General features: G+C 42.5%; 2 protein-coding genes across 4 annotated transcripts in view; one reads left to right on the forward strand and one right to left on the reverse strand.

Moving 5' to 3' along the window:
• The window catches only part of Kif3a (kinesin family member 3A), a 43,153-nt gene extending 42,892 nt beyond the window's left edge, over positions 1-261 (reverse strand). For all 3 annotated transcript variants that reach the window (XM_005376107.2, XM_005376106.2, XM_005376105.2), the window contains exon 1: positions 95-261. In XM_005376107.2, the coding sequence (XP_005376164.1) occupies positions 95-100 (6 nt within the window). In that variant the 5' untranslated portion in view covers positions 101-261. The remainder of the gene's footprint in view (positions 1-94) is intronic.
• A 10,222-nt stretch (positions 262-10,483) lies between these two features.
• The window catches only part of Ccni2 (cyclin I family, member 2), a 3,012-nt gene continuing 2,907 nt past the window's right edge, over positions 10,484-10,588 (forward strand). Inside the window, exon 1 of the mRNA XM_013507374.1 lies at positions 10,484-10,555. Within this exon, the coding sequence (XP_013362828.1) occupies positions 10,484-10,555 (72 nt within the window). The remainder of the gene's footprint in view (positions 10,556-10,588) is intronic.

The following is a 10,588-nucleotide window of genomic DNA, read 5'->3' on the forward strand; positions in this document are numbered from 1 at the left end:
CCGCCCGCCGGCTCCGCGCTTCTATGGCAACGGCCGCGCCCCCGAGCCAGGCCGCGGGGAGCAGGAACCTCAGCGGCTGAGCGGCTCCGCTCACCGGCATCGTGGCCCCTCCCGTGCCCGGCGGACGTCCCGGCGGGGTGCAGCCCTACAACCCTGGGTTTACGGGACGGCTGGTCAGAGACTCCCCGAACACCTCCTTGGCGCTCTCGACACTGCGGCTCCTTGGGCGAGAGCACCCAATGCGCAGGCGCGCTCCGCGCTCGCCCCGCCCAACTCCGGGTCTCGAGCTCCCTCAGTCTCTTGAAGTGCGCCTGCGCAGAAGCTTTTCGGGGCCATCTCCTAGGACGCCAGACCGAGACTGCGCCTGCGCGGCGCTGCCTTTTCCCTGAGCCAAGTACCTGGCTCGCACTGAGGCGGAATTACGGGGCGGACCTGGGTTGGAAAAAGGGGGCGCTCCTACCTTAGATCTGGAGGCATTTGCAGTAGCTTGAGTTTTAAAAACAATAGCAATTGTATACTGTATCCCATATGGAGAGCTGAAGCCCTTCCCTACATTACTATGCTTGACTGCTAATTTATGACCTGATTTACCATTCGGTGAGCTGCTTAACAGCTTGTCCGTATTCTCAAGTGTATTTCCAGAGCCCAGAATAGAACCCGGCAGAGAGTAGCGTTTCAATAAATAGTTTGAAAGAACCACTGATCCATCCTCCTTGCAATCCGAACTGCTCCCCTGAGCATCAGGCCACGTGAATGTGCAACAGAGATTTCGAGTTTACCGTGTCCGCTGTGTAAATCCTGATCCCTCTCCACTTGCTTCCCCTACCCCGTCCAAAAAAAGGCTCCCTGTTTGTCTTCATCATCTCAACAAAAGAATTCTGACAACTGCACAGATCACTGCAGTCTCTTTTTTCACACCCAATACTTGAATTCCTCAATAGAACTTGGCTCTATCTTCAAAGCACACTTACCTCTCTCACACGCGTTACAGTAGCTCACAACTATTCTGATTACGGTCTTGTCCCCTTTCACACTATAGTCAGCCCCTCACCTCTGTGAGTTCTGCATCCATGGATTTAATCGCAAATTTAAAATATTCAGGGAAAATTTCTGTACTGAACATGTGGACTTTTTTCTGGTCACGATTCCCTAACCAACACAGTATGACAATTATTTACGTAGCATCTATATTGTACCATCTACAGATTATTAAGTACACACGAGGAAACAAATCTGAACAAATATACGGGGGGGTGAGTTATATGCCATTTTATATAAATTACTCAAGCATCCACAGATGCTGCTATTGGGGTGGCCTAGAACCAATCCCCAGTGGATATTCAGGGGACTATAATTTCAGCACAAGAGCCAGAGGGATGGTATTAAAACATGAATCACATCTTGTCTTTTCTCTGCTCAAAACTTTCCATTGATTTCTCTCCTCCCAGAGAAAAACCACAAGCCTTCTGTCTCTTGCAATCCTCCCTCCTGCGCCCTCTGCACCAGCCCTACCTGGCCTCCTTCTTACCCCATATTCCAAGCAAGCTTCATCTCAGCATGCAAGGGCTGTGTGCTTGTAGTAGAAACTAATGAAAAGATCTATACAGGCTTTTACTCTGTGCCATGTACTGTTCTGAGTGCTCTACTTTCTTTATCTTTAATCTACATGTTACCTTTTGATATTGATATTATGTGTTTTTATTTTACACATAAAGAAACTGAGACACAATGCTATTAAATAACATTTCCAAGGTCATCCGTATGGGCAGTGCTGAAGCCCACACCCATATCCAGTCATCCCAGAAAGCTCTTCCTCAGCCAGCATCCACCTAACGTACTCCCTCAGCTCTTTGAGGAAGTCTTTGTTCACACAACACCTTCTCAGGAAGTCCTGCTATGATCTTCCACTTTGAACTTGCAACCTTCAGGCCTGGGGATGTGACTCAATGATAGAGCGCTGACCTAGCCTGTACAAGGCCCTGGTTCAATCTCCAGCACCTCAAAGCAAAATACAGTAAAGCTCCAACCTCTGGCCCACCTCTTTCTTCCTTTTTAGAAGATTTATTTGTCCAGTTTCACTCAGCACAAGACACCTAAAAGGAAATCACAATAGAATGAGATTGAAATCGAGGCCTCAGAATTTCATACAAACACCAAGACCAAATCCTAAGGTATTAGTAATATGCCTCAAAATTTCCCCATTAACTTAAAAAAGCACTTAACCCAGTTCTTCTCACCTCCCCTTCCTACCTATTGTCTCCCAGTTCTTGACGACATCTGATATTCCGTATGCCCTGTACATAACACAAACTTACTGAGACACAATTCTTATGCTATGTCATATAATTCACCAATTTAATACAACACAATGGCTTTTACTGTGTACATGGAGTTGAGCAACTATAACCACAATCAAGTTTTAACATTTTTATTCACTCCAAAAAAGAACCTCTATACTCACCACAGTCGCTCTGCCCTTGATCCTTGAACCACCACCATCCCTAACACCCCAGCCCTCGCCAATCACCAACCTACTTCCTGTCTCTACAGATTTGCCTGTTCTGGACATTTGTCATAAATGGAATCATGCAATATGTGATATTTGTGAATGACTTCTTCCGCTTAAAATAATGTTTTCAAGATTCATCCAATTGTAGCATATATCAGTAATTCTTTACTTTTATGGCAAAAAAAAAAAATTCCATTGTATGGCTTTGCTATTTTCTTTACCTCTGTGTCATTGATGTGTACTTAGGTGGCTCTAATTTTTGGCTATCATGAATAATGCTTCTACAAGTTTTTGTGTGAACATTTATTTTTTATTTCCCTTGGGTACATGGAAGCAGATTTGCTATGTCATTTGGTAACTCAAATGTTTAACATTTCGAGGAGTTGCTAAAATGTTTCCATGGTGACTGCAACATTTTAAATTCCCACCAGCAAGGTATGATGTTGACAGTTTCCCCATTTACTTGCTTTTGCATAGAATAGTGTCTCATGTGATTCGTTTGGTTTTGTTTCAATTTTCTTTTCCCTTGATGACCCATAGCAATCAGTATCTCTTCATGTGCTTGTCGACAACTCAGGTAACTTCTTTGGAGAAATGCCTACTCAAATACTTTCCTCATTGTATTAGTCAGCTTTTTTGTCACTGGGATAAAATACTTGACACACACAGCTTAAAGGAGAAAAGGTTTATTTGGGGCTCACCATTACAGAAGGCTCAGTCCACTGAAGCAGCTCCAAGACAGAAGTATGTAAAGAGCATGGCAGAGGAAAGTTGCTCACCTTGTGGCGGCCGGGAAGCATAGAAAGCAGGAAGAGAGCAAGAAAGAAGCCAGAGACCAGAAATAGCCCTCAGGGTTATGCTCCCGTGACACCCCCTTATGTAGAGGACCAGCTGGGTGATTCTCCTTGAAAGAGGAGCAATGCCTCCGTTTTGGCTGAGCCTGACCCTATTTCCACGTACTGATGCGTACAGAGCTGGCTGGGACTTTTCCTTATCCCTTCAATTGGCTTTAAGCAATGCCTATCTGTCTAGCCAAGGTGTTGATGGTAATCTTTGGAGATGGTAGGTGTGTTTCCCTGGACCCCTGTTGTTCCCACGAGTGAGCCAGGGTGAAGTGAGATGTACGAGCCAATGTCCCACACTGTCAGCTGGGATCAGACTTGGGATAGAGGCTATGACTTCCTGGGGCTTCAAACGTTACACACCAGAGCTGAAGCACAGACCCCAAAACATTAGAATCGATCTCAATTGTGTTATGCAGATCACTTTTTCTGCAGATCCTTCTCTCTGCATTTGCAGAGGTGATTTCAGGCCTCCTACCTAGCCCAGCTCATGGTACTCATCTACTTCCCATGGTTCTTACAGTCCTTCATCCTCAAGCCACTCCCTTCTTCATGAAGGAATAAAACCTGGGTTCAGCCTTAGGTGGAGGCCTTTGTTCCAGATGGCCATCACTGTGGCTGGACTTAGGACCCCTTGGCCTCTCATAACTGCAAATATGCCTTGGTGTCTTTATTCTCACCATGGGTTGCCCTGGAAGTGGTAGATTGGAATGAACTCACTAGAATTCCAATAACGTTTCATGGGATTACAAATACAAACTTCCTGGGTCGCAAGGAGCACCAGGAAGAGCGCTCCATACCCTTACACACCCACGAGTGTGCTTTACTCCTTTCCTAGGCATCTCTCAAGCCAATCAAACTGACAATCAAGATCAACTATCCCACTCATTTTGTCTTTGCATTATTAAATTGTAAACGAGTTCTTTTGCAATTCCCTTTTCAGATATATGATACGCAAACATCCCCCCCCCGTGGGTGTCCTTTGAAGCACAAAAGCTTTTAATTTTGATCAAGCCCAATTTATATACTTCTCTTTTGTCCTTATGGATTTGATACATATGTTAAAAAATAATTTCCTAACCCAAGGTCATAAAGATTTGCTCAGATAAGAGTTGTGTAGTCGTATGCTCTATTTCAAGTTTGGTTTTGTTTTTACTCTTGTACTGCTGGTGATCAAACCCAAGGCCTCTCTCACCTGTTAGGCAAGTGCTGTACCACTGAGCTACACCCCCAGCCCTTGGGTTATTTCTGCATGTGGTATTACACAGGGCCAACTTCATTCTCTGTGGATGCAAATACCCAGCTATCCAAGCCCCATTTGCTGAATAGACTATTCTTTCTCTCACTGAATCAGCACCTTTGTGGAGAACCAACTGCTCATAAGTGTGAGTTCATTTCTAGACTCTCAGTGTTAGTCCACTGAGCTATACAGCTAGCCTAATGCTGTGTACCACACTGTCTTGACTACTATAGCTTTGTAGTTAAGTTTTAAAATCTGATGTTGTGATGCCTCCAGCTTCGTGCTTTTTCAAGATTGTCTTGGTCATTCTGAATCCCTTGCATCTCCACAGAGATATTAGGAACATAATTGTCAATCTATGCAAAAAGGGAGCTTCAATTTTACCACAGATAATATTAAATCCATAGATTAATCAGAGCATATCCCATTTTAACAATTTAAGTCTTTTAATCTGTGAACATTTGTTTATGGAAAAAACTTTTATTTTTAATAAGTAAAAATAATGTGCTCCTAATGTATGAATATTTCCCCTTTTTTTGGTTTTTATGAGACAGGGTCTCACTATATAATCGATGCTGGCCTCAAACTCTTGGCAATCCTCCTGCCTCAGCCTCCCAAGTGCTGGGATTATAAGTGTGCAATGCGATGTCTAGCTGCACCTTCTTGGTTATATTTACTAAGTATTTTAATCATTTTATGCTATTGTAAGTGGAATGATTTTCTTAATTTTATTATCAGATTGTTCATTGATGGTATGTAAAAACAAAATTGACTTTCATAACATTAATCTTGTACTTTGCGACTTTCTTGAACTTGTTCATTCGCATAGCAGTTTTAACTGGATTCCTTAAGATTTTCTTTTTTTTTTTTTTTTTTTTTTTTGGTTTTTCTCCGGTACCGGGAACCAAACTCACGAGCTTGCGCTTGCCAGGCAGGCGCTTTTGCCGCTGAGCTAAATCCCCAGCCCCCCTTAAGATTTTCTATGTACAGGATACTATCATCTGCAAATAGAGAGGATTGTACTTCTTCCTTTCCAATCTGGATGCCCTTTATTCCTATGACTTTTTCTTATCTGTTTGCCTCCTGTATAATGTTAGACAGAAGTGGTGAGAACAGACTTTCTTGTCTTGTTCCTGATCTTACAGTCACAATGTCAGCTGTGTCATTTTCATGGACACTGTTTATTAAGCTTAAGTTCCTAGTTTGTGGATTTGTGGAGTCCTTTTTATTATGAAAAGGTGTTGGATTTTGTCAAATGTTTTTTCTGTACCTGTTGAGATAATTGAACCCTTTTAGACATACATCACACACTAACCTTGCAGAGTTTGTTGCCGCTGTTCTCTGGAAGGGTCTGGTTTTTGTTATAACATTGGGTGATAGTAGGTTCAAAGCACGGAGCAAGCTCTTTTTAGAAAGGCACCAATCCCATCATGAGGGCCCCCGTCAAAATCTTATTATCTCCCAAAGCTCTCATCTCCAAGGGCCATCACACTGGGAGGGGTCACAGTTTCAACATTTGAATTTTAGGGGGACACCGCTTTCTCTCCATAAACAGACATAGCAACCAAATATAACTATTTAATCCATTCACACTTAACATTGTTATTGATAACTTCTGGATGAAGTATTTTGTTCATCTATTCTGTTTTTGTATTTTCTATACTGTCATCTCTTTTCTGTTCTTTTGTTCCTTCTTTTATTGCTCCATTTTCATTATTTTCTAGTTTAACATTTAAATTTTTAGTGTATTTCAGTTATTTTCTAAGTGGTTAATCCTACAATATTCATCTTAATCAGATCCTACCTCAGATTTGTACTAATTTAATTTCGGTGAGCAACATAAATGTAACTCTCCTGTAGCACTAATTCTTCCTTATAAATGTTGTTACTTTTATACAAATTGCATCTGGATATGTTGCAAATCTTACAATACACTGTTACAATCTTGCATTATATAATTTTGTGGGGGTTTTTTTCTTTTTCTTTTTCTCTCTTTTTTTTTTTTTTTTTTTGGTTCTAGGGATTGAACCCAGGGCTTTGCACATACTATGCAAGTGCTCTGCCACTGAGCTGCATCTCCAGTCCAATTTTAAGTCTTTCAAATCTTCTTGGACACTTAGAGAGAAAGGAGATCTAAGTTTATATTTCTAGAATTTGCCTCTTATTTACTATTTTTGATTCTCTTCATCCTGTGCATTCAGATTACATTCATTATTATGAGCATTTTATATATGAGTCCATTTCTTCTTCTTTATTAGAATACTAACTGTTCTTTGTTTTCTTTCTTTGAGATAGGGTCTCAAAATGTAGTTCAGACTGGTTTTGAACTCACTATGTAGTCCAGGCTGGCCTCAAATTTGCAGTGATCCTCCTGCCTCAGCCTCCCAAGTGCTGGGATTACAGGTGTGCACCATCATGCCCAGCAACTTTCTTTCCTATCTTTCATTTTCTGCCATTTTAATGTGAGTACCTATGTGCACTTTTTGGTGTTTATCCTGCTTGCTGTGTCTTCAGCTTCCTAGATCTGCGGTTTGGTGTCTGACATTAATTTGGGGAGTTCTCATTCATTCTTTAAAAACTGTCTTTAAAGAATTGAGATGTGTGGGGCTGGGGATTTAGCTCAGCGGCACAGCGCCTGCCTGGCAAGCGCAAGGTTGTGAGTTCGATTCCTGGTACCGGAGAAAAACCAAAAAAAAAAAAAAAAAAAAAAAAAAAAAGAATTGAGATGTGTTATGTACATACCAACTCCCCACAATGAATATGTACTATAAACATGTACTAATAACAATTTTAAAAAATAAAAAACTTTTTAAAATAGTTGCCCTAGAGTTTTCAATATATATTTGCAACTAATATAAGTCTACCTTCCAACTAACACTGTACTACTTCACAAACAGTTCAAGTATCTCACAAGAAAGTATTTCAAATTCCCCACCCCCACCATGCCTGGCATGTCTACTGTCATTCACTCACTTATCCATAACCTTTCATTATCAAATACATGGTTACTATTATTTTGGGTAAACTATCATTAGACCAGTTAAGAATTGGAAAACAAAGCTTCTTTCACCTTCATGAATTCCTTCCTAATGTTTTTCTTTTCTTTACATAGACCTGAGTTTAGGACCTATAGTTTTCCTTCTCCCTGAAAAGCTTTTTAACTTTCGGGCAAGACATCTTATGGTGACAGTCCCACAACTTCTGTTTGCCTGAGAAAGTACAGCCTGGTGGGGTTTTTCTCTCCACACTTTGAATATTCCACTTCACTCTCTGCTTGTCTTCATGCTTTCTGAAGAAGACAAGGCTAATGAGATTCTTATCTTTGTCCTTGCTCCTTTTTGTCTTTTTTTCGGTGCCAGGAAGCGAACTCAGGACCTTGTGCTTGCCAGGCAGGCACTGTGCCACTGAGCTATATTCCTAGCCCCCATTTTCTGACGTTTTGAGACAGGGTCTCCCTATGCCGTTCAGGCTGGCCTTGAACTGGCAACGATTCCCCTGCCTCTTCCTCTGGAGTACTGGGATTACAGGTGTGAGCCACCGTGCCCAGCATCCTTGCTCCTTTATGAAGTTTCTCTCTCTCGCCCTCCTTCCATCTCTCTCCCTCTCCTTCTCCCTCTCCCTCTCCTTCCATCCCTCCCTCTCTCCCTCTCTCTCTCTCTCTGCTTCTTTCAAGATTTTTTTTCCTGCCACGCATGATGATGCACTCTGTAATCTCAGCACTTGGGAGGCTGAGGCAGGAAAACTACCACACATCTGAGGCCAATGTGGGCTGCACAGTGAGTCCAAGGCCAACCTGAACTACATAGAAAGGCTTTTTTCCCCCTTTCATTTTCTGACATTTTAATGTGAGTACCCACGTGCACTTTTTGGCGTTTATCCTGCTTGGCGCGTCTTGAGCTCCCTAGACCTGTGGTCTGGTGTCTGACATTAATTTGGGGAGTTCTCCTTCATTATCGCTTTAACTATTTCTTCAGTTCCTCTCTTCTTCTCCTAATATTCCCATGTATTTTAAATGTGAATTTATTATTTTTTATTAATTAAGTGTATTAGTACACTTTAGATATACACAATGATCACATTTCCCTCAGGGAATTTGTAGCTGTACATAATATAACTTGATTCTTTTTTTCCCATTTCCCTTCCCTGCAGCACCTCTTCCCCTCCTTATTTACAAAAGCTTTGTTCTCAGTTTTTCCTTCTTGTCTCATCATTTTTTCTCTTTTCCCTTCCTCCTCCTCCTCTCCCCTCCCATTTGAACATTTTCTTCCTACTTCACAATAAATATTGTACATTTTGGTCCTCATTTACACTTTCCATTTCTCACATCACAGAAACGATGCGGTATTCACACACGTGTGTCCAATTTATTTCACTTAAGAGAATGGCGTCAAGGTGCATCCATTTAACTGGAAATGTCTTAAGCTTATCCTTCCTTATAGCAGAGTAGTACTCCACTGTAAAAAAAATCCATATCTTCTTTATCCATTAATAAGTTGATGGGCATTTGGGCTGTTTTCAAGATTTAGCTATTACAAACTGCTGCTATAAACATGGATGTGCATATATCACTGTGGTATAATGCTATTAATTCCTTCAGGAAGATACCAAGGAGGGGAATAGCTGGGTTAAATGGAACCTGTAGTCCTATATTTTTGAGGAATCTCCACACTGATTTCCACAGTGGCTGCACCAGTCTACACTCCCACCAACAGTGGAGAAGGGTTCCTTTTTCCCCTCAGCCCCTCCAGTATTTGTTATTGGTTGACTTCTTGATAGTAGCCATTCTTTCTAGGGTGAGATGGACTCTCAGTGTTGTTTTAATTTGCATTAAATGTGAATTTACTGTGATGAAAAATTTTAATAAAATACAGCTTGCATAAGGAAAAGTGTAGAAATTACAAGATTACACCATGATCAGTTTTCACAAATACACAGAACATTATCAGCCCCCTGTAAGCTCCTTGTAACCCTATCTACTCATTATCCATCTATTCCCTAGGTAACCACTATCTTGACTCTACCGTATAATTCGTTTTTCTTTTTAAAACTCTTTTCATAAGGCTACAACACCGTGGGGCACACCTGCAGTCCCAGTTACTGGGGAAGCAGAGGCAGGAGGATCGCTTGAGTCCAGGAGTTTGGAGCCAACCTAGGGAACGTTGTGTCTTTTTTTGAGGAGGGAGGTACCGGAATCAAACTCAGGGCTCACGCTTGCCAGGCAGGCACTGTGCCACTGAGCTAAATCCCTAGCCCGGACCTTGTGTCTTTAAATTAAGCAAACTAACTTTTTGCAGAAAGGAGTCACAGAGCAGAAACTCTTGAATAGCGGCTCCCTTGCACTCTGTCTGATGTTTGAGGTCCTCCCATGGTGTTGAGCATGGCAGCCGTTTATCAGTTTTCAGCGGTGTGTAGAATTGCATTGTGTGAATACAACATAATTTGCTGAGCGTGGTGGCGCACACCTGTAACCCCACACTCAGGAGGCTGAGGCAGGAGGATCGCTGTGAGCTTGAGGCCAACGTGGACTACATAATGAGTTCAAGGCGCACTTGAGCTACACAGTGCGACCCTGTCTCCAAAAAATATAGATATCGGTATAGATACATACCTCACAATATACCTCATTCAACAGCTCACCCGGACATTGAGCTGTATCGTTTGAGGCTATTACAAATAGTAACGCTTGAGCACTTTGGAGGTGTCTTTTTGTACATACGGACGGATTTCTGCTGGGCACAAACCTAGAAGTGGAATTGCTGGCGTTTCCCTATATTCTCCTTGTTTGTTTCTCCTAACTAGAGTGTGTTTCTCGTCTGTGTTGTTCTCTGTTCCGTCGCAGCACCTGACATCCGCGGCCCTCAGTGGACAACCGCTAACCAGGGAAATGCGCGGATGCGCGAAGCACCCGTGGAGAGCGCTGCTCTGCGAGGCCCGCGGGTCGGGAGCCCCGGGTGTGAAGGCGCCGTGCGGTGCCCCGCGGGCCGGCGGGGCGGGCCG

Source organism: Chinchilla lanigera, unplaced genomic scaffold (assembly GCF_000276665.1).
Source record: "Chinchilla lanigera isolate Chin_1 unplaced genomic scaffold, ChiLan1.0 scaffold00007, whole genome shotgun sequence".
NCBI lineage: Eukaryota > Metazoa > Chordata > Mammalia > Rodentia > Chinchillidae > Chinchilla > Chinchilla lanigera.